We start from the raw sequence: 27892 nt of genomic DNA on the forward strand, positions 1-27892 counted from the left end.
AAGTCTGATTCCCCTCCCTCCAGGGAGCGTCTGCTTTATCAAATGCAGAAGGAAAGGGACATTGGTGGAGGCTGGGGCCCTCAGACCATTTCTCGGTCTTTCACCTCTGGCCTCTTCCACGGCTTGTTGAGCAAAATTTCTGGTTGAATCAGATGGTGTTGGTTGAGAAAAAGGAGGGTGATCAGTGAGGAAAAGGGCCCAATGATTTTCAAATGGCGTCATTCCAATCTGATCAAATATACCAAGTAACCTTCCCTTCCAGGTGCAGTGACTTATGAAAACTCCCAGTTCCACCCCTACCTTGCCCTGCACCATATATGCAAGCTACTGCTCTTCTCCATTTGGCAAGACACAGGCAGTTGGCCAGCTTCCCATATAAAGGACACCTTTTCCTCTTTAGCTAGCATTTCCCCTGAAGAACCAGAAAGGCACAGGCATCAGTGCTGCACGCTCCATGACTCCTCCCGCACGTTCCCGTGACTGGTATCTGCTTTCTGTCCGGCACCATGTTCACCTGTCAAGCAGAGCCCAAGTGACACTTTCTGACCACCACTGCATTCCAGCTGCCCCCATCTGGAGAGTTCTGGCTTGAGTTTCTCTCTGTTCCTAGCCTATCTTTGACACAGTGACCCATTTTACCACTTTCTGTCCAGAAGTGGCTATTCCTCAAAAAGGAATGAATCACTTTGTATCCATAACAATGCAAATGATTCCCAAACAGCAGATGCTTTCCACTGGTTCAAAGTTTCGAACAGGCATTGAAGGAAACTCCACAAGGCGGTTCCCCCCGGGGTAACACCTGGTAGGAGGCTGTTCAACCTGAAATGTAACTACAAACCACCTCAAAGCCACTGGAGGCAAAGATTTGGAACAGAAAGACCATTGCTCTCTAAGTAGTCCAGTATATTTCCTTCCAGCCAAGCAATAAGCCCAGTGTAACAGCAGAATTCCAGCATCTTCCTGAGTCAACGCAAAGCCGCTATGTTGACATGGCTCCATTGGAGCCCTTTCACTAGTCGGCCTCATTTTACCATATCTAAGAAGTGAAGTAGGCTTCCCTGGTGGCGCAGTGGTTGAGAGTCCGCCTGCCAATGCAGGGGACATGGGTTCGAGCTCTGGTCTGGGAAGATCCCACATGCCGAGGAGCAACTAGGCCCGTGAGCCACAACTACTGAGCCTGCGCGTCTGAAGCCTGTGCTCCGCAACAAGAGAGGCCGCGATAGTGAGAGGCCCGCGCACCGCGATGAAGAGTGGCCCCCACTCGCCGCAACTAGAGAAAGCCCTCACACAGAAACGAAGACCCAACACAGCCCCAAATAAATAAATAAATAAATAAAATTTAAAAAAAAAGAAAGAAAGAAATGGGGTAGAGGCTGGTTACCTCCTAAAAGATGGAATTTGCCTTGGTTCTCTATTCCACATGAAAGCAAGCAGTAATTTATAATTGCTTGGAAACCAGTAGCATAGACACTGATGAGTAAGTGCTCAACTGAAGCCAAATTCCCCCTCCTATTCATGAAAGGAACTTGGATGCCCACTCTCAAGTGTCAGTCATCTTGAATCACACTGGTGTTGAATTAAGCTACTGTTTTTTCCAAAGTAGTATCTCCCATTGAGCCAAACGATGCCTTCGGGCACATTATTCCCTTAAAAGTGTACTGTATTTGAATAGAAAAGAACTTAAATGTGAAAAAAATGTAAGTCTATTTGGGTGGTTGGTTATATCACCAGGGTTAAGTGTTTGTACTTCAAGTTACTATTTTGAATCAAGAGTTGTCATATAATTACAGCCTAAAGGAAACCATAGTAAAAATCTGAACCAGAAATTGACTTACTGTAATGGATGATTACCAAAGAATAAATAAATCGCATTCAGGAACAGGAAAGAAAGAAAAGTGACATTGTTAAAAGCTGTCAACTTTGCAGAGCAGAATCCCTTCCCCACAGCTCCCCTCCCCAACCCCCTCTCAACTAGGAGCTCAGTGACTTTATGCACTTCCTCACCATTTCTCTCTTTCCAAACTTGCCTAATGGAAATAATCTGAAACTTATTTTCATTATGGTATAAATGATTGATAACTTAAGTGTTACATGTTTTCAGATTATTCATTTATCTTAACATGTTTGATAATGCTTTAGTCTAAAGGCAGGAACTCTAATGGGAATTTGAGCAGCCAGACCATAGGTGAAGGATTTTTGTCAGTGAGGGCGATGGTGTTGGGGGAATGCCTTCCCAACCCAAGAGAGATCTTAATAGCAGAGAAGTTTTGGAGCTATTACTGAGGGTATCTCAATGAACATGGGCTAAAACAAAATATTTGACAAGCATATTTTTCAAAAAAAAAATAGTTGTGTGCCAGGAATTTAAGTGGCCTCAGCACGTAGGATTTGGGAGTTTGGTAAAAATAGCAAGATATGAAGACTGAGAAGATACATACACACACACCACACTTTTAAAGAGTTTACAAAGAATGTATGTTGGTATAACTGAGTCACTTTGCTATGCAGCAAAAATTAACACAACATTGTAAATCAACTATATTTCAATAAATTAAATAAATGAAAGAGTTTATAGTACCTCCTCTTACATTAAAGAGGTAGAAGAGGAATGGAGCAGAGCCCTGAGGTTCTTGGAGGACCTGGAAACTACAGGACCATGAGACCCAAGGCCATTGCTCTCAGGGACCCAGACAACTGGGGAGGAAGGAAACTGGGGAAAGGCTGTAAAACTAGGTAACTAGTAGGTCACTGGTGACCTTTGTTGAGGATAATTCTGGAAGCCATTGTTCTCATGATAAAGACCAAATTTCTCAAGACCCTGGATAATCTGGCTCCTGCCTACCTGTCCTATCTCTCCACTTCCTCCCACCCCCAAACGGCTTCAGCCAAGGATCTTTGAACTTGGCATTTCCCAAGCCTGAAACACTCTTACATTCCTCTAACTGCCCTAGTCAACTCTTACAAACCCTTCAGGTCTCAGCTCAATAGTCATGTCCTCTGAGAAGCCCCTCTGACTCCTCAGACTAGACAAGCTTTCCTGCTCTCAGAACTACTATACTCTCCTTTTAAAACTACATTTCCTAGTTTACAGTTATGTATTTGTGTGACAACTGATTTATGTCTCTCTCCCCTACGGCTCTGTAAACACCATAAAGATGGGACCATATCTCGCTGGTTACCTTTGTGTCCCCAGTGCCAAGAACAGTGTTTGGCACATAATACGTGCTCAATAAGTGTTAATTGATTATGTAAATGAATCAACTGATGATGTAAAAGAATCAACAATTCTTCTCATCAGTTGCTTTGGACTGAATGTTTATGTCCCACCAAAATTCGCATGTGCATTTTGAAGCCTAATCCCCATTGTGATGATATTTGGAGGTAAGGCCTTTGTGAGATAATTAGGTCATGAAGATGGAACCTTCCTGTATGGGATTAGGGCCCTTATAAGAAGAGATCTCTCGGAACTCCCTGGCGGTCCTTGCTTCCACCACCGGGGGCCCAGGTTCTATCCCTGGTTGGGGAACTAAGATCCCACGTACCAGCCATCATGGCCAAAAAGAAAAAGGAAAAAAAAGAGATCTCTCTCCACCATGTGAGGACCCAGCAAGAAAGTGTCCATGTGCAAACCAGGAAAAAGGCTCTCACCAGGCACCAAATTGTCTGGCATCTTGCTCTCAGACTTACCATTCTCCAGAGCTGTGAGAAATACAGTTTAGTTGTTGAAGGCGCCGATCTGTGGTATTCTGATTATAAGACATCAAGGCAGCTCAGGAGAATCAACAAGCTAGGAACCTTAAGCAAGTAGCTTATTGTCTTCAAACTTCAGTCTCCTTACCTCTAATATGGCATTAGCAATAGCACCTATTTCTGAGGATTGTTTTGAGAATGAACTGAAATAATGCATGCAAATAACTTAGTACATATGTAGCACAGAAAACACACTCAATACAGTTTTCTTATTATTACTCTTACAGCTTTCTCGTCTATAAACTGATGGTTTTAGAGGTTCCTTCTGCTTTAAACATGCTATGACTCCTATTTAATCCTAAAAGAAAAGTTCTTTGTTTTCTGGATTTGTCAACCTGGCAATTGCAACAATCAATGTATTAACTTTTTTTTTCCAGTAAAATAATGCTACAAGAACCAGCAATGATTCGTCACCCTGTAATAATATGCATGAATTTAGGGCAGGGCCATAATTATTTTATGAACTTACATTTAATGTACAAAAGTCTTCCTTTGTCTCACAAGATTCCAGGAAGTAGAAAGAGGGGGTGATTTGGAATGATAAAACTTCCTTTTGATCTACAGTTCTGAAGAGAGGCATGTTTTTTCTTTTGTTGGTCTAACAACAGTGTAGATATATATGCCCTTACTTAAGAGAGAAGAAAAACAGAAAACCAAAAGTGAAGACATTCATATTACACAAGCCAAAATATTAAACAGAAGCCTGTGTGCCACTCTGTGATTTTCTAACTCTATCGAATATCTTTCTGGATTTAAACCCTCACGAAAGAAGTAATGTTCATTACCTAATAATGATAAAATATGTATGGCCTTTTTACTTCCAGTGAAAAACATGATCTTCTTTGCTCTCATAAGGTGTAATGGAGAGTTTTATGCCCACTTTATGCATGGGCAAGTTGAGGATCCATGAAGGAAGATTATTACCTACAAAATCACATAGCTAACCAGGCACGAAACCAATGCCAAGTGAGCCCAAAGGTTTAGGCCTCGTGATCAGACAACCCACTTCCCTTTGCTTACCTGTCAAATCCCGTAAGTGTGAGCTACACTTCATGTTTGTTTCTCATAAATACATCCTTATTGATAATGTCAATAAAGTAAATTTCATCACTCACTTGGAATGGCTCCGTCTTCATCCTGGCAGTGTTTTGCCTTCCAGGAGAGCAGAACAATGCACCATAGTTTCCAAGTGCCTTTCATGTGTCACTGGGACCTTTGCTATTTGGATCATACTTCCTCCTTGCCAGACCTTAGCAAATATAATATCTTGGTCCAGATAATTATCTCTGTAATGGAGGTAATTGCAATGGTAAGCGTCTTTACCCCAAATTCCCATGTTTTTTCAGTGCTTTATTTTAGGCTGACCCATACTATCGAAAAGTGTTCCAGCGACGGCTAAAGCTAGAGAGGGACAAGGTATTAACCCAAAACTTATTAAAACCAACAACCAATGTTTGGATAAAGCTTTAAAGTTTACCAAGTTTCAATCCAGGGAGGTAACCAGGGCAGGTCTCATTATTCCCATTTTATAGATGAGGAAATGAGGTTCATTCAGATCTTTTTATTTCAAATTCCACGCTAGAGCTACAATACCACAATATCACAGTACTGCAATTCCTGGGCGCTGCGCTATTATTGTTATTATTACTCTTACCATTCAAAACCAGAGGGCATTTGCTGGAACTTCCCCCCACATGAGCAGTCAGAGAAATCAGAATTGGGATCATCAAGCAAATTTTACTTAAAATAACTTACTTATTATTTTCCAGACATGCTTTGGACAAGTTATTTTAAACACAATTGCCCATCAGTAAAAGTCCACAGGAACAATGGTCCCTCCACAGGCTTCTAATGGAGAAAGTGAATTCAGAACAGACCTTGTTACGGTGTCAAAATGAAACAATGCCTGGGCAAGTTCCATTACCATTCCACAAACAAAACTAAGGAAACGGGAGAAGAAAGGAGAAAAGTAAAGTATATTTATGTCCTGCAGCGCTCTAGCTCTGGCAGGAAATTCTGAGTGAGAGCTCTTACAGGTGCCCTACCACTTGACCCTGGGATTGTGGGACCTTTGCATGGCCATCTCCAATCAGGTGTGCGGTTGGCTCCTTCCACAGGCTTCAGAGGCTGAAGGGGCCTGAGCCTCACTCAGCTTTCCATATCTCCCCAAACTTGGCCACTGCCTATGTAGGGGAGCTTCCTTTTCTTGCTCCTACAAGCTTTGCAGACTTCCAGTTTACAGCAGGAAGAACTGCTTCTCTCCCCTCACCCTTCACATCACTTCTACATACATCATTCACTGATGGCTGTCTTAGTAAGTCTTTAAATAAGTAGTAAGTCTTTAAATAAGTGCTTATTACCTATTGACTGGGAACAGACAACTTGAAGAGACATGCTATGTGCCAGACACACAACAATAGTCTCAAACTTGATTACATAAGAATCCCTTGGAATGCCCATATGAAATGCAGATTTCTGGATCCCACCTCTGGAGATGTTTATACGGTAGGTTTGGGATGCAGCCCAAGATCTGGATTGCAGTCAAATACTCCAGATGATTTTGATGTAGGGGATCCAGGGTCACTTCGAGAAATACCATAGTAAGTGCTAAAGAACTGAATAAAAGAATGAGTGAATGAATGATAATATCATGAATGAGAATCGCTGGTTGAACTGTGTTTCCCTCATTTGCCTTGCCATGAGGATCATTGGTACACAGTAAAAATAATGATTACTAAGCCTGCCCCAGACACAGTAATCATAAACCCCAGGGAAAGAATCTGGGAATCTATATTCTTAAATAAGTGCCCCAAATGAGTCTTAGGAAGATGCACCTTTGAGGAATACTACCATATAGGCTGTGGTCTCTATAGTTCCCACAACACTCATTTCCTGTTCTTTGAAGCAGTAACTTGGAGTGACCACATTCAAGCAAGTACCTGAAGTTCTTACTATCTTGGTAAAACTGCTCCTTCACTTGCCATTTTAGAAAAAATCAGACCCTTCAGCCATACCCCATATGATCCTTCCAGTAAGTAGTCTACGGCTATGGATCCAAATGGGTTTCAATATAATCTGGCGAGATTTCAAAATATTTAATAATCAGTACTGTCTGGGCACCAACTAATCCAAGTGGACAAACAGTATCTATAGTAATATAAGCAATCAACGTTTACTGTCTAGATATTCGTCCCTAGTGTAAGACTTTAAATGATAGTTTTTTTTTTAATTGAAATGTAGTTGATTTACAATGTTGTGCTAGGTTCAGGTGTACAGCAAAGTGATTCAGTTATATATATTTCAGATTCTTTTCCCTTATAGGTTATTACAAAATATTGAGTATAGTTCTCTGTGCTCTACACTAGGTTCTTGTTGGTTATGTATTTTGTATATGGTAGTGTGTATATGTTACGCCCAAATTCCTAATTTATCCCTCCCCCCTTAAATGATAGTTTTTTAATCGTGTAAGCTTAATAAAGCTTGGGAACGCTGATGTATTTTCAAGAATGCCTTCTAATTTATCTCTTGCACCCCTTTATAGAAGGCCTGAGTTTGGTAAATATATTGACGGTAATGCCTGGTAATTTTGCCCAGGTTTGTTTAATACATCTTTCCCTGTTTAATTTGCTGCACGCTCCATGCCCTGACATCTTATTCTTTACCAGACCAGAAGTTTTTTAATGTGCAAGCCTATTGTGCCTAGGGAAAAATGTTGAACTTTTGCCTTTGTAATAAGATATGCTCCAATGACCAACTTTAGCAATTTAATATAGTTGAATAATAACTGAATGGGACACTTTGTCACTCAGTCATTATTCAAGCTCCTACTGGGGGTGGAGAGAGGAGTTGCTGAAGGCCAGATTATTCCCAAGGGAGCCCAGCCACACAAATCAACACTGAGAGAATCTTTTTAAAAACAATGTTACAAAAAATCAAAAATTCCAGGAAATACAAGTCAAACTATAGATTTGCAAAATGCTTATGAGAGCTCAAGTTCAATTTTACAAAATGCCATAGTGTTTAGTATTCATTTAAGATATTTTTGTACATGGAAAGTATGTTGGAAGGATAAAGCAATCACCTGGATAATTCAATCTAAGAAGTGCTTTGTAGGTGGACATGATCCAGATAGATGAGATCATTTCCATATGGTCCAGAGGTATGTGAAAATTCCCCTTCACCCTACATTGCATGTTACCTCTGATTCTGAAGATATTCCAGTATTCATTACAAGCTTCAAGCACCTGTATCTTGCTCTGATGTGTACAAAGACATTTCTGCTGAAAATTTCAAGGTCTCTTATTTTCATGCAAAACTTGAAGAAGCCAAAGTTTTTGTGTATTCATTTTAGTCTGAGTTGTTCTGTTTTGTTTTGCTTTTTGAGATGTACTGTAAAGCCAATTTTTCTTTTTTCTGTATCTAGGACCAGGGCCTCATTTGCCAGTGAAGAAGATACCACATGCAGACTTCTAATTTATATACTTAGCGTATATAATGTGTTCTAGAGTCTCAAGGAAGTTAATCAAGGGAAAACCCAGATAGCCTGGCAGCCTTAGGGAACTAGGGTGTGGTCATTCGGGAAGGCTGCCTCTTCCTCTGGAAAGACACCTGGTTGGGATTAGGCTGGGCCAAGGCTGTCCGGTCAGTGACAGCTGCCTCAGTGTCAGGATAGGAGGCTTTCCGAGAAGACATGGCTCTCTTCCAGAACATCTGAGCCCTGATTCCTGCAATGCCACAGTCCTCATTTTTACTCCATGTGTGGGTATCACTACCAAAGAGGTCACAGAAGCTCCCTGACCTCATATCTCTACCACAAGAAAGGCCCTCACCTGTTGCCTAGACCAGGGACCTTTTCCTTTCCAGGCATTCTCAGAAGACTCAGGAGAGTTGCAGAAGTTCTGGAAAGAGTTCTGGAAGGTATAGGAAGCCCTGAGAGACATGTGCCCCATCAACAGAGGGTCGGGGATCTCATGGAAGTGGTCCCTCGTCATTCATGTCCTCTCATACCCCTACCCTACTTTATGCCAATCCCTCGGGTTTTCATAAACCAGGTTGAGGGACCGGCCACAGGTCAAGAAAAAACCCCAGATCTGGGACTGATAAGTTAATTAAGGGACCTCAAAGGATTTTTACAATTGTTGATAACCTCTGACAGTCATACCTACTTATTGTTAACAAAAAATGTTTATCCTTTCTGAGATGTCGTGGATAGAAAGGCTTATAGGCAGGGTAAGTGTTCAGTGCAGTAGATGTATTTTCTTGATAGTAGATCTAGCCCAGTGATTACTCCCTAAAAGTCATCATAGACAGCACTCTCACACGGATACAGATAGAAGTTGAAAAACGCATTTCCTAAGGTACTGATTTTCTCATATCAAGACTCTGGTTAGATGCCCCATGGTAGGAACCTTTCTCCACGTTTTGTGAATGGACAGAGAAAATCCTAGTCTTTGCCTCGGATTTCAGCTTAGGAGACAGCACTGCTTATCTGGAAAGATTCAGTGGCCCTGGCCCAAAGAATATTCAGCTTTTGCTCCAATGGAACCAGGATCCTCTTTTCAATGTCCACCACAAACTGGGTGTCAGAGAAAACAGATTGATTGCCCCATAGCGGAGCTGCCAAGAGGAACTCTAAGCCAGACTTTGGTAAATGGAAGCTCCCATTGGCACCACAAGCCCCTGGGGAAGCATCTGGACTGATCTTGGTTATTGTCTTCATGGCCTTACCTGACTCCTCAAATTCCCTCTTTTGAGCCTAATCTGAGGACCACACCTCTAAAATCCACACCAGCCTAACATTCTCATTCTGACCCCCATTCCTGCCATTTCAGTGACCACACTCAGCCTCTGTTCCTGATTCTATCCACCCAAACAAGCCTTCGTCTAACCTGCCTTAGCTGATTATTCAGGCCCAGGCCCATCAGGAAGGCAAACCTCATCCTAGGCCCTCGTTCTGGCTTAGTGCCTCTGATGTCGGTTGCACAACTGGGCACCACAAGGAGCACATGACTGCCATCCACAAAGACAAAGATGGAAACTATGAGCCATCCACTTGGCAACCATGCTGGCACCCTCCTCCATTCATGCTGCCAAGCCCTGACCAGAAAGATCTTGGACCGCTTACTGCCCAATGCACTCAGTCCAGACTCAGGGTGGCTCAGGTCGTGGCTGGTAGAACCGGCTATAATGACACTTATACTCGCAAGAGAAGGACAGAGGAGGGGACCCAGACTCCATACCAGCTTATGCCCGCCAGATTCAAGCTAAAGAGAAATCTAGAAATCTTCATGAAACTAAACAGGAAAGATTTATTATTATTGTTATTGTTGTTATTGTTATTTAGAAAACGACCCAAAATAAACATGTTCTACCTTTAAAAATTTTTAATTTGATTTCCATAGGAAAAACTGAATGCGTTTTCTGTCCACAGAAAGCATGTATGGTCTTTTTCCAGGAATAAGGGAAGCAGGGAAATAGGTGAAGAAAAGTAAGTAAATGATTAGGGTATAAGCTATAATGTAGGGAAGACCTATGTCACTATTGCCTACAGAGTACTAATCCTAGGTCCCAAGTGATTTCAAAAGCACTTTAAAGAAACCAGGAAGAAAATTAAGTACCTGCCTATACATTTATCTCATTTTATCCCCTCCCCAGTTCTTTCAAGTGAAGATTTATTTCCCCCACCTTGCAAATAAGGAAACTGAGGCAGCCTCAAAGAAGCTAAAGGACTGTTCAAGGTTACAAAGCTACAAAATGGTTGAGATGGGAGTTGAACCCAGTTCGTCATTAATTTAGACAACTACCTTCCCCCTGAAGCATATGCCAAAAGAAGTGTACCAACATTCCAAGACAATGTCATCAGGGAGAGCACAGTCAAATTACTATTGAAGGAGTCCTTCAGTCCGTTTCCCAAAACTAGTGTTGGAAGTGTTGGAAGGTGAGTTTGGTAATTGGTTCACTTTTAATAGATGATTTATTTTAAGCTGCCTGGCTTGATGATGCAACAAGCAGGGGAATGAGCTTGGTGTGAAGATAGATTTCTGATCTTCTGGGAAGTGCTTCTACTTCAATAAGCTTTGACTCACCATGGAAATTCCTAAGGACGTTTAGTCACAACCTGCTGAGCTGCCAACGCTGTAAATATACACATGCCCATATGCACACATATGCATAGGAATAGATAATTTTGTAGTCATGGCAATGAATGCTGCTTTCATCACGGACCAAGCCATTGCAGTCAGCAGGGAGGAGACTGCTGGGGGGAAACTTTTCTTCTTCCAACTTGGGTCCAGTAGTTGGTGGCCTGTAAATTAACTGACGAGGGATAGGTTAACAGGAAGAGAGATGAGGTTTACTTAAGCCTACACAACAGAACTACTCAGTAACAGGTAACTCACTCAACAGACTGGGATAAAAACTTGATATGCCAAATTAACGAAGGGGTGGTGATGGTGGTAGTTAGGGCTTCAGCAGGAAGATAGGGAAGGTTCTGTGGGACTTCTTGATGCTAATGGCTATGGGCAGTCTGCCTCCATACAGGCACCTAAATACATTGGAAACACCCATGGTTGCGGGGAGGGAAGGAGGTTCATGGCAGCTGTATATTCTGAAAGCTATGTTTGTGTCAGATAAAGGGACTTGAGATAAGATTTCTTCCTGTATCTTCTTTAGCTCAAATGTTTTTACTTTAAAATCAACTCTGGGGGCTCTGAGCGGTTCTCCACATTTCCCTCACCGGAAACATCCTCAGAAGTTTAAAAACAAAAAAAAAGAGGCTAGGTTGATGGCTATGGGAAGAGATTTGGATTAGAAGTGGCAGGGAAAGAGATACACAAAGGGAGAAGAAAACAAAGATGAATGGTTGGAGCAGTTTCTGAGTCCACAAGGCAGCCAACCAAGAAGATTTCTAGACGTTGGATTTTGAAGCACCTTTAGTGAGGATGGTAGTGGCAGTGTTATACCCATGGCTATTTCCCGGAGCAGAGCATGGAAGATGCAGGTGTTCCAGTGAATTTCCTGAGTGGTCCATACTGTTGTGGTGATAAATCCTTTGAAGTTATAGCACTTCAGCTTCAGCTCGCAGGGCTTGAGGAAAAAGGCAGCTTTAGTTCTCAGTGATGCCAAGTCAAGAGAGTGAGAGAAAAATTTAATTACCAACAAAACGTGTAAGATGGCAGGTAGAAGTCACAGAGATGAAAAGGTAGCTTTAAGACAACGAACAGGACTCAAATCTGGTAACATACAAGGGTAGGTTATTATTTTCCACTGAAACCTACAATTTCTTTCTACAATCATCCCCATTAAAAAAAAATTTTATTTTATTTATTTATTTTTGGCTGCGTTGGGTCTTCGTTCCCGTGCGCGGCTTTCTCTAGTTGCGGTGAGCGGGGGTTACTCTTCGTTGCGGTGCGCGGGCTTCTCATTCTGGTGGCTTCTCTTGCTGCAGAGCACGGGCTCCAGGCACACGGGCTTCAGTAGTTGTGGCACGTGGGCTCAGCAGTTGTGGATCACAGGCTCTAGAGCACAGGCTCAGTAGTTGTGGCACACGGGCTTAGTTGCTCCGCAGCACGTGGGATCTTCCCGGACCAGGGCTCGAACCCGTGTCCCCTGCATTGGCAGGCATTCTTAACCACTGTGCCACCATGGACGCCCCTACAATCACCCCCATTTTGAGCAAAGATTATCAAAGCAAGATTCCTCTTGTTTACAAAATGTCTTTTCTCATTAAATTTGGCCTGATCATTTACATAAGTGCAGCAAGATTGGTAATTGGACTATATAGGCCTTTTAAAGTTTGCTTGGCTGGAACTTTTATAAGGAATCTCAGATTGGACTTTTAAATGCCTCTTGATGCTTGCAAGCCAAGCCATGAACTTATCAGACTTCATCTGCAGTATTTATAGATTTGGTGATTTCCTTTCTTCTTGAGTTTCCCAAAATATCCTAAAGTTCCTGGGCCTGCCAGAAAGTGACTTTCCCTACTCACCTATAAAGGCCGGGAAGTCTGTAAGCCAGGTACCAGGACAGTTTTTCCAGAACGGTTTTGTAAACATTGGCTTCATAAAGCAATCTTAATTCCTGAAAACTGTTTGGTCATAGATGATTCTGTGCACATGAATCTCAAATATGACATTCCAGTTAAAGCCTTGGTGATATACCCAATTTTCTCAATTATGTCCTGTTACAAAGAGAACAGATTCTTACTGAACTTATGCAAGCAACTATATTGCAATGAGAGTAAAAATATTCAGTAAGAGTTTCTGAATTCTGGAGGGATCAGTTAGGGAAAAAAAGATAAATGTTTCTTTTCAGTTTGCAAAGATATAATCTTCTTAATTGTTGTGAGTTATAGATAGCTTAGGAGAAAACAGAAAAGGGGTTCCTTATATCCAGAAAAACAAAACATCTAAGAACAAGTGATATTCCAAACAAATAAACAAAAAAATCCATAAAAATTTTAATCATTTTTCACTTGCTCATTCAGTCCCACATAATAATTCTTGTCCCACTTGAAACTGGCTTAGCAGTTTTGTGAAGTCATCAGCTTCACCACTAGAATTCTGGATATCCTTAGTGGTATGATCTCAAATTTATTTAAGCAAGGCCATCAGAAGCCTGTACCCCAGAGTACCTTAGGTCATAGATCCTTCTGTGGTTCTCTGAGACATCCCTTTTGTTGAAGACAAAGTATTCCGTCTTGTAGCTGATTGTAAGAGCTTTTAGGAAAGCATCAGAATAACAGAATAACTATCTGTGAATGACAAAAAACTTAAAACGGCCACTGTTAAAGTTTGATGAGAATTCATTATAAAAAATAATGCAGTTGACAAATTTGGTTGTTTCTGTGACATATATTCTCTTAGGATAATAACTGAAATTATGACTGATAACATTCTATCAGGACATATCATAGACAATGAGGGCATTAACAAATTTCTAGGAACTTCATAGAATTTCTGAAGTACTTATATCAATAACATTTAGGCACACCAGTATAACCTAGGGAAGGTTAAGCACCTCTTCCCATTTGACAGTGCTTCCGTGCAACTTAACTTATTATGACATAAACTTAATTAGTTAAACATCTCCCTTTTCACAAGGTGAGAGGACAAACCCTTTGAGATTTTCCAGGGACCCCGTGGAAAGTCTCAAAGTCAGTTCCAGGTCAAAAAGACTTCATTTAGAATTTGATTTTGGGAAGTTGTCCAAAACGTCAGCAGGTTTGAACACCTGATTAAATAGGATCACAGGTCAGTTTTTATTTAAGAAGAAAGACTTGGTCTTCTTAAATAATCAAAAACATGGTTAAAGTACTGGAAATTATTCCAATAAGACACAGAATCTTTGCTTCCTAAGTAGATGACTTAAAAGGTAAAGAGAACCTTTTACAATCTCTTATTAAGAACAGACCAGTAATCCAAGAAATTCTGTCTTGTCTTTTTTTTTTGCGGTACGCGGGCCTCTCACTGCTGTGGCCTCTCCCGTTGCGGAGCACAGGCTCCGGACGCGCAGGCTCAGCGGCCATGGCTCACGGGCGCAGCCGCTCCGCAGCATATGGGATCTTCCCGGACCGGGGCACGAACCCGCGTCCCCTGCATCGGCAGGCAGACTCTCAACCACTGCGCCACCAGAGAAGCCCCTTGTCTCTCTTTTTTTTCTTTTTTCTTCTGGAACAATCTTTTGTGTGTGTGTGTGTGTGTGTGTGTGTGTGTGATAACAGAGCAATTTTAATTCTAGCATACAAGGATATGCTTTATAAACTTCGTGCAACTGTTGTACGCATTCAATAAAGTGACAGCTTGCAATACCACTTAGTATCTCAAAATCAGGAACATACCTTTGAATTGTTTAAACACAATCCACAGAATGAAAAACAAAATCAGAAGTCACCCACAGTTATACTAATTGTCAACTAAACGTTTTACCACTTACTACTTGACATAGCAGTCAGTATCTAGTAGGGGATATCGGAAGTGATTTCAGATTCTCATCCTGTCATACTCTATTGGGAAGGTTTCTTGAGTAGCTATGTGACTGGCCAAAGGTGGGTACAACCAGGACCAGAACAGCATGTAAGGTTCTACCACAGTTTCTGTAGTTTTCACTTTTTTTTCCTTTGTCAGCTAAAAGTGAACAGTAAGAATTAAATACTTATCTTTACATATACACGAGGTATGCTGTGAGAGCATATTTGCTTACAAACATACAAAAATACTTGTTAACTAGTTTGATAAGAAAATAACGTATAAAAGTATATAGCAAAACGTTAATCATCTCTGACCCTGGAAAGATCAATTCCATATTTTATGTTATAAACAAAAACAGTTTTAGTTTTTTGAATCCCTTACCCAGAAATACTTGAAAAGGAAGACAGACAGAAATTATTTATTTTTACTCTCAACATGGCTGTGAAAAGAGTTAAATTAAAAAACCAAGAACACTAAAATTCCTAAGTCCAGAATGAGTCCAAATATTTGGCCACATAGAATATTATCTTTAGGAATAATAGTAAAGGCTTTACATGCAGTTTTTAACCTATAAATACAATAGGCATTTTGGTATTTTGGCCACTGGAAAACAAAGGCTATAGCATCAGTAAAGGTCTGAGATGTCTCACTTTTGTGAATTCAATTTAGTGTATTTAAGGTTAACTAAAGTTGACATCAAAATTTTTAGAGATAGGCAAAAATTCACATTTAAAAAAAAACTCCCTATGTTTCTATTTAGAGTAACAGTAGGCGATATGATTCCAGAAGTTAAAAGTTATTTCACAACCTATGACTTCAGCTTGGCAAACAGCTTAGGTTCCAAAGCTGATTCATCCTTATTAAAAGTAAGCCCTTAAAAAAAGAATGTGTCTGTATATATAGATATCCATTTTAAAGGAATTAATCTTTGAAGCAGCCTTAGTGTTTCCTTTAAATCTGTCTTGAATGACCATTGGATTAGCTTCATGGAAAGGATTAGCCAGCTTCTTGGTCTAAGGCTACCACGGTGATCATTTATCTAAGGCTACCACGGTGATCATTTATCTAAGGCTAGAAAGGTACCGGCGTGATGTTAACTGTAAGGAGAGAGGGAGAAGATGAGGGCTTTTCCTGGCAGTTTGTAGCTAAAATTCAAGGGATTCTTAGAAAATGACACAGTGGCAGCCTTTCTTGTCGTTTTCTTTCCGTGTTGGTTCTGGTGAAGGAGGACATTCCTGCCCTTGAAATTTCCTTATAACCCGGACAAGCTCATGGAAAGCTTGATCTACATTCATCCTAATCTTTGCTGACGCCTTCACATATGTTACCTTAAGTTGTCGTGCTAACTGCTGTCCTTCTTCCTGCGTTACCTGTCTCTGATGATCCAGATCTGCTTCATTACCAATTAAAGTCATTAGAAACTCATCACGATCCTTCACTCTGAGAATCTGTCTTTGAAACTTATAGATTTCTTCAGAACTGCCTCTATCTGTGACTGAAAAGACCAACAGGAAACCCTCGCCAGTTCTCATATACTGTTCTCTCATAGCTCCAAACTCCTCTTGTCCCGCTGTATCCAGAATATCTAGCCGGGCTGCCCGGTCATCTGTCACGCACTGCTTTGTGTAGGAATCCTCGATGGTTGGATCATAATCCGTTACAAAATAGGACTGGGTGAACTGGATGGTGAGCGCCAACTTGCCGCGCCGCCCCCGCCGATTACCACGAGCCGGTGCTTCTCTTGGCCGGAGCCGTCCCGCCAGCCGGCGGCGGCCATGTGGATGCCGCCGAGCCCAGCCCGGCCACGCCGAGCCGCCGCCCGGCCTAGGCCCGGCTCCGGAGACTTGTGCGGCCGGTGGGCCGCGGGCGAGCAGCCGGGCGGGGGTCCCGGGCGCCAGGAGCTGCTGGAGGGCCCGTCTGGGTGGCAGCGCAGCGCCCGGGCTGCCTGGGTCCCGACCGAGGCGCAGAGAAGCGAGGTGACCACAGCGGCGAGGGGCTTCAGTGGCCGGGGGTCGCACTCCAGCACACGTCTTCACAGTGCCAATGGAACAATCTTTAAACAACTACTTTTGGACAGAATTACTCTTTTCTTTTTCTTAACAAACACAATCCTACACTCCTTGTGCAATGTGCAATACTTTGCATTCAGAGTTTTCTTCTTCACCCTTATTTATTTCTAGTAGCTTCATTTACATATATTGATTATAATTTTGAACCCTTAGTAACCTTTATTTCCCAGAGAAAACTAGGAAGTAGACAATTGTGAACTGTCATAGACCACCAGCATTGTGTTGTAGATTAGCAAATTTACCAATACATCATCTCACAGTTTCTAGAGACTTATGCTGCCCTCAAAGTACAATTTCTCAATATGACAAAAATATCATTTTTGTTCATAGAACCAAATATCTTTAGTTTCCTGTATAAATAAGTAGTCAAAATAGATAAACTTAAAGCTATGTTTAGTAATTAATGTTTCAGTATTTTATATTATTTGGAAATGATCTAGATATTTAATGGATATTTAATGTATATCTATTATTTAACTTTGTATAACTCTAAGGTCTCAAGTTACCAAAAAGATTTTGGAACGTACTTCTAAGCAGACATATAATAAAACACAATTGTTGTTGAAATAAAATTTGTAAGAGCAATGATTTAATTTGATTAAAATAAAATCTCTAAGGAATCTTGCTCCCTGACTTCAGACTATACTACAAAGCTACAGTAATCAAAACTGTATGGTGCTGGCACAAAAACAGACACATAGATCAATGGAACAGGATAGAAAGCCCAGAAATAAACCCACTCACTATGGTCAATTAATCTATGATAAAGGAGGCAAGAATAAACAATGGAGAAAAGACAGTCTCTTCAATAAGTGGTGCTGAGAACACTGGAGAGCTACATGTAAAAGAATGAAATGAGAACATTCTCTAACACCATATACAAAAATAAACTCAAAATGGACCTAAACGTAAGGCCATATACTATGAAACTCCTAGAGGAGAATATAGGCAGAACACTCTGACATAAATCGCAGTCATATTTTTTTTGGATCTGTCTCCTAGAGTAATGGAAACAAAAGCAAAAATAAACAAATGGGGCTTAATTAAACTTAAAAGCTTTTGCACAACAAAGGAAACCATAAACAAAACGAAAAGACAACCTACAGAATGGTAGAAAATATTTGCAAACAATGCGACCAACAAGGGATTAATTTCCAAAACACATATATTATATGGCTCACTATCAAAAAAATAAATAACTCAGTCAAAAGAAAAATATGGGCAGAAGACCTAAATAGACATTTTCCCAAAGAAAACATATAGATGACCAGCAGGCATATGAAAAGATGCTCAACACTGCTAATTATCAGAGAAATGCAAATCAAAACTACCATGAGGTATCACCTCACACCAGTCAGAATGGCCATTATCAAAAAGTCTATAAATACTAAATTCTGGAGAGGGTGTGGAGGAAAGGGAACCCTCTTCCACTGTTGGTGAGAATAATGGTGCAGCCACTATGGAGAACAGTATGGAGGTTCCTTAAAAAACTAAAAATAGAGTTACCATATGATTCTGGAATACCATTCCTGGGCATATATCCAGAAAAGATGAAAACTCTAATTCGAAAAGGTACATGCACCACAATGTTCATAGCAGCAAAATTTACAATAGCTGAGACATGGAAACAATCTAAGTGCCCATTACAGATGAATGGATAAAGAATATGCGGTGTATATACACAATGGAATATTGCTCAGCCATAAAAAAGAATGAAATAATGCTATTTGCAGCAACACGGATGGACCCAGAGATTATCATACTAAGTGAAGTAAGTCAGATAAAGATGACTATCATATGATATCACTTATATGTGGAATCTAAAAAAATGATATAAATGAACTTATTTACAAAACAGAAACAGATTTACAGACATAGAAAACAAACTTATGGTTACCAAAGGGGAGGAGGAGGGAGGGATAAATTAGGAATTTGGGATTAACAGATACACACTACTATATATAAAATAGATAAATAACAAGGACCTACTGTATAGCACAGGGAACTATATTCAATTTCTTGTAATAACCTATAATGGAAAAGAGCCTGAAAAAGAACATATATATACACACACACATATATATATCTTTGAATCACTTTGCTGTACACCTAAAACATTGTAAATCAACTATACTTCAATTTAAAAAAAATAAAATCTACTCAGCCATAAAAAGGAACAAAATTGTGCCATTTGCAGAGACATGGATGGACCTAGAGACCGTCATACAGAGTGAAGTAAGTCAGAAAGAGAAAAACCAATATCGTATATTAACGCATATATGTGGAATCTAGAAAAATGGTATAGATGAACTTGTTTGCAAAGCAGAAATAGAGACACAGCCGTAGAGAACAAATGTATGGATACCAAGCGGGGAAGGGGGGTGGGGGATGGACTGGGAGATTCGGATTGACATATATACACTACTACGTATAAAACAGATAACTTATGAGAACCGACTGTATAGCACAGGGAACTCTACTCAGTGCTCTGTAGTGACCTAAATGGGAAGGAAATCCAAAAAAGAGGGGATATATGTATACGTGTGGCTGATTCACTTTGCCGTACAACACAAACTAACACAACATTGTAAAGCAACTATACTCCAATAAAAAAAATAAAATCTGTAAGTTTTATAATCTTAAACATATAGTAAATAATAGCTTATTTGATTAGTAAACCCAAGTAGTCTGAAAATATATGTTTGTATCATAATGCTGATAACTCAGAAGAAACAGTTATTTTTATTATTAAACAAATGATATTAAACTAGTCTTATTTACTAAAGATTTACCCAAATCATGTGAATTTGAAAAAAAATTTAGATTTCTGAGTTTTAGGAATATTTCATTTATATGTTTTTATTTTTCTCTAAGCCAATTAAAGTAGAGCTCTTTTAAGGAATTTTATAAATTAATTTGGCTATACCATCCAGGGGTAAGAAAATACCACATATACATATTACATACATAGACAGACATAAGCATACATGCAGACACAAATAGAGACCTTACAGCTTTCATAGTAATCCAAAATTTATTAGTTTAGGTAAGAATTAGTATTTGTCTTTGTCCCACTTTTTATTCAGACTATGTTTCTAGCAGATGAAATGAGTTGTTATTTGTTCAACCTATGGGCTAAAGCTTTTTACCAATATTTGTGGTAAAATATTTCTTTGCCTTGATGTATAATCAGTGGGGGCTGTAGTTCAGTCTCACTCAGGTGGTTGTTTTAGTGGCCTGAGAAGTTACTGTTTATTTATTTGTTTGTTTGTTGGGCCATGCCGGGTCTTAGTTGCCGCGTGCAGGATCTTTTTAGTTGCGGCGTGCAGGATCTAGTTCCCTGACCAGGGATCGAAGCTGGGCCCCCTGCATTGGGAGCGCAGAGTCTTAACTGCTGGACCACCAGGGAAGTCCCGAGAAGTTACTTTTTAAAGCCTGGGGAGTGCTAAGGAAAAGAGCACTGGGGGCTCATTAAAGGGGGATATTAATTGGTTTTTATTAAGAGGAGAAATAAATTTCTTATATTTTATGACAGAAAGCAATAGTACAATTAAAAGCAAGGGACCCCTCAGGCTGAGAGCCAGCCTAATTTCCTTGGATGTTTGCATTTTAAAGAGATGGCTCTCGGGTCCTGGAGAAGATGGTTCTGGGTGGTAGAAGATTTACATCTCAAAGAGGGAGAGGAAGAAAGCAACCTTTTAAAATAACTGCTCTAAGAGCGTTTTCAGGGGCATATTTGCCTATTACCAGATTTTGGCTGGGACAACAGTAAATTCGTCTGGGAGCACTGAGCCTTTGCAAACAGGCATTTTTAAGGGGGGAGGGGGAGAGGGGGATGTAGTAGGTGGGCAGAATTATTTGTGTTGAGAGTCTGTAGTTTCTAATTGGCCCAGGTTGAGGCCTAGTTGCGAAGAGGTTTCAGAGGAGCGGGACTGAGGAGGCTGAGGCCTAGCGTAATTACTATTTGTGTCTCTTTTTCTTAAGTTCAGGTCAGTCCCTTTTCCAACATCCTGACTTCTTAAAGTATCAGCAAGTATCTTGAGATGAATAGGGGAGGCTTTGGAACTGGTCAGAAAGATGGGTGTACTTTGGGTTACTTCTAGAGCCATATTTCTGATTTTATAAAGACTTGGTTAGTAAGATAAGGACAGATTTTTAATTTTTTTTCCGGTACGCGGGCCTCTCACTGTTGCGGCCTCTCCCATTGCGGACCACAGGCTCCGGACGCACAGGCTTAGCGGCCATGGCTCACGGGCCCAGCCGCTCCGCGGCATGTGGGATCCTCCTGGACCGGGGCACGAACCCGTGTCCCCTGCATCGGCAGGCGGACTCTCAACCACTGTGCCACCAGGGAAGCCCAGGACAGATATTTTTAATTCTTCAAAGAATTGAGTGGCAGCCTCAATAGTGATATTAAGGGGCTGGCCCACCCATCCAACTATATTATTTTGAAATTCTTACGTATATCAGAGAGAGTTCCAATTAAGGCAGAAACCAAGATTCCTATGTTCCAGGGCTTCTGGATTTAGAGCTCTGTGTCTTTGGAATGTTTTTATAAATCGTTCAACAAAGGCTTTAGGATGTATTCCTTCCCTCCGAGTACTTCATTCCACTTTAGCCCAATTAACCTTCAGGGGAAAGGCCCAAGTGGGCCATTTGTAGCAGGGAGGTGGAGGAGGGAGTTTATGGTGGATATAGATTTTGATTTCTGTTCTTTAATTTTGTTAAGGGAGACTTTTAAGCTAGCTGTGATCTTTCTTTATGTCCTCCTTTCAGTTTGATTTTTCCATATTGGTAATAGGATATTTGTTTAGGGTGAGAGTTCTCTAAAAATTCTTACAAATATAAACTCTTTTTCAAATCAAAAGATCTGTTGTCTAGCCACTGACGACTTAGGATCTGCAAACGTATATGTATTCTAAAATGTGCCTCAAAACCAATGGACCTTTTAATGATTTAGCCATGGACACAAGAGGCAACCCCCCAAAAGGGTGCAGAAAATGAAGACCCATAATTTAGTCACTCCCAACAATAGCCAAAGAGAAAGAAAGCAAAGTATCTCATTTGCCACAGGTGATGGGAGTGGTGTTTGTGAAAACATGTGTCTCTAGTTTCCCATAAAAGTGAGCTACCTCGGGACTTCCCTGGTGTTTCGGTGGTAAAGAATCCACTTTCCAATGCAGGGGACACGGGTTCGATCCCTGGTCTGGTACCTAAGATCCAACATGCCACAGGGCAACTAAGCCCGCATGCCACAACTACAGAGCCTATGCGCCCTGAGCCTGCGCGCCACAACTAGAGAGAGAAAACCCACACGCCACAATCCCACATGCTGCAACAAAGACCTGATGCAGCCAAAAAAATAAAGAAAATAATTTTTTTGTGTGTTTTAAAGTGAGACACCTCCAGTTACAGACCTTCTGATCTGTGTCTGACACCAGGCAGGTGATACTGGGATAGGACTTCCCAGCACAAGCAAGGCAACGAGGAAACAGAGGATAAGGTCCTTACGGACTAAGACCCTTTATCTAGACTGAGATGAACGCACTAAGAGCTGGTAATGGTTAGCAGGACACCAGCCACAAATGGGGTGCCCAGTCTGCTCACATATTTGTCCTGAAGTCTACAGATTCTCATGATCTCAACCTATGTTTGGCTTCTTCTGAACACAGACCCAAAAATCTGCATCCCTGGGCAGACAGAAAACCAGAGAGTGAATGCACTTACTAGATACAAACCAAGCTCTCAGGACACACAAAGATGAACAGATAGGACAGAGTGGCTATCCCTGGGAGGGAAAGGATCTACAATAAGAGCACTCAAACTAGAAAAATGGTACAGATGAACTGGTTTGCAGGGCAGAAATAGAGACACAGATGTAGAGGATGAACCTTTGGACACCAAGTGGGTAAAGTGGTGGTGGTGGTGGTGGTGGGATGAACTGGGAGATTGGGATTGACATGTATACACTAATATGCCTAAAATGGATAACTAATAAGAACCTGCTGTATAAAAAATAAATAAAATTCAAAAGTTCAAAAAAAGTAAATAAAAATATCTTCACAGCAAAAAAAAAAAAAAAAAAAAAACCGAGTCACAATATACAAAGAACTAGTTCGTGTTAAGTATTTTCTCCTGCTAATCTCAACCCTGGAAAGAAAAAAAAAAAGAGAAGCTCTTACTGCCTTTGCTCAACCAGACCCCGAGAGACCTGGGAGTCTGGCTGGTAAGGAAACTTACCTGTCAGCTTGGTCAGAGGTCCCAAGATCTCAGCTACAGTCTCTAGGTGAGCAGGGCACCCCTACCATCCGGTCCTTATCATCCAAACTGTTGAACTGTTGAAGAAGGAAAACTTTTCTTCTTCCAACTGATGTCTAGTGGTTGAGGGCCTACAAATTAACCAACAATAGACAGATTAACAGGAGAAAAGACAAGGATTACTTATGCAGGCAGGTGGAAGTAGTCAGTGATGAGGAACTCATTCAACAGCCAGGGATTAACAGGTTCATGTACCAAATTTAACAGAGGGGTGGTGGCGATTAGGGCTTCAGTGGGAAGGTAGGGAAGGTTCTATGGGACTTTTTGATGCTAAGGGAATGGGTAGTCTGTCTCCATGGCAGCTGCATTTGCAGGAAACTCCCTGGGAAGGGGGTTAACAGCAGTTGTATTTCTCTGGAGTCTCTGCCATGGTCAGGTAAGGGCCATTTAGATAAGATTTCTTTCCCCCTCTGCTTTAGCTAAAATGTTTTGTCTTTAACATTATCTTTATACCAACTCTGGGGGTCTGAGTGGATCCCCACAAGACTCGAGACTCTCATCACCCCAAAATTTTAAAGAAGGAAAACCTCCCGGGTCCTTCCTGTGACAAGTGTTGAGATAGGCAATATTTCTATGATGGGCTTGAGAGCTCCCAGAAGATTCAGTGAAGTTCTTGGTGACAGACACATTGCTGCCTAATACAAAGGCACTGTGGGTTTATCAATGTAATTTCTGCACAGGCTGAGATCATCACGGGCTTCATTCCAACAACACAAGTCCTGGCTTCTGTGCCCAGAGTGAGGGCTGATATTTAATTTCATTAAATCCCCAAGATTCAAAACCCATTACTTGCCTTCAGAAAATCATTGCACAGTATTTCAAGACTTAAGTGATATCAGTGTTTGAACTCTTTCTATATATAGTTGCTTTTTCCTTTTACCCACCACAGGCAGGAAAGGTAGACTGTTTATATTTTCAGTTACAAATTGATCTTATAACTCAAACACTGATGTCCAAGGAAATATTGTTATCCGTGGAAATATCTAGAAGAAAAGGTAAAATTCAATTCTAATTTCCAAAGGCAGTATTCCATATTCTCTATTACTTTTAGTATGCTATGATTTAGTGCTGTTTGGTTTCAGTAGCACAAGCTTCCTGTTCATTAAAGCCATTTTCACACCTTCAGAAACTCTAGTTATTAAGACAGATAAGGATATCTCCTAAAAAACTGCGGTCTCAAGTCCATCAATTCAAACTGCTCATTCAGAATACAACGTATAGAAATTAAAGATAAATGAACCACCAGGTGATCTTTTCTTAGAAGATGGAAAGCCCCATAAAAAAGAAAGTCAGGTATTTGTCTGTAGTATAGACTCTCGGGATGAAATTCTTGAGGATGGGCACCATGGATTTGGGGCTTACTAACCTGCAGGGATACTGGAAACGAATAGCAATGAGAATAAGAACATAGCCAGAATGGTTCAGAGTTTGAGATACTTCTATATAGAATGAATTTAGACATTGCTAATTAGTGGTTTGAATTCTAGCTCCCCCAAATATTATCAAAATAACCTTTTGATACTGGATAATTCTTTGTTAGAAGACGGGGATCATCCTGGGCATTGTAGGATGTTTAGCAGCAATCCTGACCCTGACCCTTTAGAGGCCAGCAGCATCCCCAGTCATGACAATCAAAAATGTCTCCAGACATTGCTCCATTTCCTCTTGGAGGCAAAATCAGCCCCAGTTAAGAAACGAATGCTTTACAGGTAATAGAGATCTCACCAAACAGGCTTAGCAGAGGCTCAGAATAGGGAGGGCAAGCTTGGGAATAGTTTCGAGATTTTGAAGTATGGTTTTCTTCAATGTGTGTCTTTCATCTTGAGAGTGGGGAGGTCTGGTTAGGGCTGGGTGAGGACAATATAATCTTTTATTTTTTTTTTTTGCGGTACGCGGGCCTCTCCGTCATGGCCTCCCCTGTTGCGGAGCACAGGCTCCGGACGCGCAGGCTCAGCGGCCATGGCTCACGGGCCCAGCCACTCCGCATGTGGGATCTTACCGGACCGGGGCACGAACCTGTGTCCCCTGCATCGGCAGGCGGACTCTCAACCACTGCACCACCAGGGAAGCCCCACAATATAATTTTTAGGATTAACGGACATAGCAAGGTGAAGATTTTGAGGTGAGGGGTTTGAAAATGCTCAAATTGATGTAAAATTATTCTTTGATGTTTTCAGTAGATGAGTTGAAGGGTCTTTGGGGAGGTCTTTGGAGTGAACGATAAAGTCATTTGTAATTGCCATCTTCTTGGGCTTTCTGGAACAGTAAACTTATGCTGAAGAAGACCCATGGAATAGAAAACTTATGTTAATGTAGACTGTGGGGATGGAAATGGTTTTGGTTCTCAGTAGATTTCTTGAGTTTTTTTCCCCCTCAGGTTGCTATCTACCTTTTTGCCCACTATTACCACATTCACAAAAGCCAATGTATAAGATGCGAAACTTATATATTGTGCTGTGTCTCCAGCACAGACTCTGGAGTTACTGTTTCATTCTGGTTTCACCACATTACTTTCGACCTGGGCAAGCAACACACACTTGTCAAACCTCAGTTTCTTCGTCAATATACTGAAGTCAGTAAGAGTATCTCCCCATCAGGTTGTGGTGGAGTTTGAATGAAATAATACATGTCTGGTGCTCTGAACATAATATGCACTCAAAGGGTATGAACCAATTATGCAAAACTATGAAAAAAATGCCATAGCCACAGTGTACCTATGCTTGGACCATCATGTTTTTGAGGACCTCCTTCATTCTCTTTTCCATAAGCTCTAAGAAAAGACTGGGTTGAAAAAGAAACTGAAACGCCCTCTCTGCATCCTAGAAATGTCATGGAGTGAGAGTGGCTAACTGTTCTAAGTTCCTCTACTCATGTTCTTAACGGAGCATGCTCTTTGGTCACCACTAACATGTGTGGGGTGACTTAGGCTATATTTTAGTAATGTCACTGCTGTGAAAGTTGGTGAACAATAGGAGTACCATGGCACTAGCTTGTGGTGGGTCAAAAGCTACTTTCCTGAAACTTATCCACCGGAACGTTCATCTAATCTATTTCCCATGGGTCATTTTAAAGACAATACCTTGCTTTAATGGCCATGACCTTGAATCCATTACACTGTGGAATTCTCCTTTTTGCTCTCTCCTAATTCTAATAACAGGTCATATACTACAGGCACTGATCTAGGTACTTATAGTTTTCTCATTTAATCTTCACTTATAAGGTAAATACTGTAATGAGAAATCTGATACTCATAGAGTCAGAGTAACTTGTTGCAGAGACCTGGCTGATACATGAGCAGAGGCAGGATTTAAGCCTCCATAATAATAAATAGTAAATCCTCCAAAGTTGACGATTCTCCTACTGCGGCATGATGCCACTACATGTCTATTTCTCAAAATAAGAACAAACGGAAAAGCCCAAAGCTAACACATCAAACATACCCTCGTCATGGTTTTACAAAGCCTGAGTCCATGTATAGTATTTGACCACATGGACTGGAATTTTCTGGAATATTGGCAAGGAAGAGACAATCTTGCAAAGTGGTAGATCTAATCTGATCACAGGATGACTGAAATAACTGAACACCAACCTCAGGTAACCACAGCCATGGATGGGATTAAGAGGGGAAAAAATAAAAACTCTACACACCACCCAGTACCCCAAAGCATTTTGAGGACTACAGACATGCATTTGGCAAAGAAGTATTTCAACAGCATAGTTTATCAACAGAATGGTAACAGGCTGAGGGAATTCCACTGGATAGCACTGTGACTGGGGAGTGACATTGGAATTAAATGTCTTCAAGAAAAATGTCTTCAAGAGTAGGTTTTCTGGGATAGTGTCCTTGTTTTATGGTGGTGGTGACGTTACTGTTTTCAGAAGAGGTGATTCAGTAAATGGACAACTAAATGCAATTCAAGTTTAGATCTCTGTGTATGTTTTTTTTTTTTTAAACATGGATCAGAATTCTTCATTTTCTAACACAGCATTGTAAATCAACTGTACTTCAATTTAAAAAATTAAATGAAAAAAAAAGATATTTTCACCTCTGCTTTAGTGCTACCTGTGTGATTCTGAGCAAGTAAACTGATTTCTCTGGGCCTCAATTTCCTTCTCTATAACAAAGAGGGATCCATGAAGTCCCTTCCAGCTCGAGTCAAAAAGATGTTATTAACTGACTACTGCCCTCTACAGGCAACTAGCTCAGCAGTCTGAGAATTCATAAAGGGGATGTTGGCAAAATTCTCCGGGATATTTAATGTTATAACTTAGTTTCCCACAGAATATCTTGTTATTCAATGAACCATGGTTGTGAAGCAATTAAAATGTTAGATTTTGTCTAGACCTCACTTTATAGATAAAGAATATGAGGACTCCCATGGCTGTGAACTTTCCCAGTTCCTTAGGCGTAAGGCTTGAACGCAAGTCTCTTGATAATCGGTTCAATAGCATCCAATAAGTGACCCTTCCAGTCTTTTGCAGTTGTCTTCAAAATACTCTTCCTTCTCCTTGTCCGACAGCACTGGAACTCAGCATTTCCTAAAATTTCTGTGAACTTACTACCCTTAGGAGTTGATGAACTGTGGATATTTCCATTAGAGCAGTAAACGGTTGCTTCAGTGTTGACTGGTGAGCACCTGGTTGTCAGGTTGCTTTCTTGCAACCTTCCCTGCTCCTCATGGGGAGGTCGTTTACTGACATTGCCGGGAGAAAATGTATGCGTGCTCAATATCTGATTGATTCCCTTTCAGTTCCAGGACTGTTAAAATTTTTAATCCTTCACGCTGA

General features: G+C 40.9%; 1 protein-coding gene and 1 long non-coding RNA gene across 4 annotated transcripts in view; both read right to left on the minus strand.

Moving 5' to 3' along the window:
- Positions 1 to 4921: 4921 nt before the first annotated feature.
- Positions 4922 to 27892, minus strand: part of LOC307184593 — a 417717-nt gene continuing 394746 nt past the window's right edge. For all 3 annotated transcript variants that reach the window (XR_013827760.1, XR_013827761.1, XR_013827762.1), the window contains 2 exons: positions 23027 to 23175; positions 4922 to 5036 (listed from right to left, as the gene is read on the minus strand). This is a non-coding gene — a long non-coding RNA (uncharacterized lncRNA). The remainder of the gene's footprint in view (positions 5037 to 23026; positions 23176 to 27892) is intronic.
- On the minus strand, positions 15710 to 16772 carry LOC307183974 (ras-related protein R-Ras2-like). Its single transcript, XM_079917204.1, has one exon. The coding sequence runs from the start codon at positions 16262 to 16264 to the stop codon at positions 15881 to 15883; it is 384 nt and encodes a 127-aa protein (XP_079773330.1). The 5' UTR covers positions 16265 to 16772; the 3' UTR covers positions 15710 to 15880.

This window comes from Stenella coeruleoalba (assembly GCF_951394435.1).
Source record: "Stenella coeruleoalba genome assembly, chromosome: 3".
NCBI lineage: Eukaryota > Metazoa > Chordata > Mammalia > Artiodactyla > Delphinidae > Stenella > Stenella coeruleoalba.

Coding starts and splice junctions, on each gene's coding strand:
- LOC307183974 (XM_079917204.1), bottom strand. CDS start 16,264: ATGAGAGAACAGTATATGAGAACTGGCGAGGGTTTCCTGTTGGTCTTT.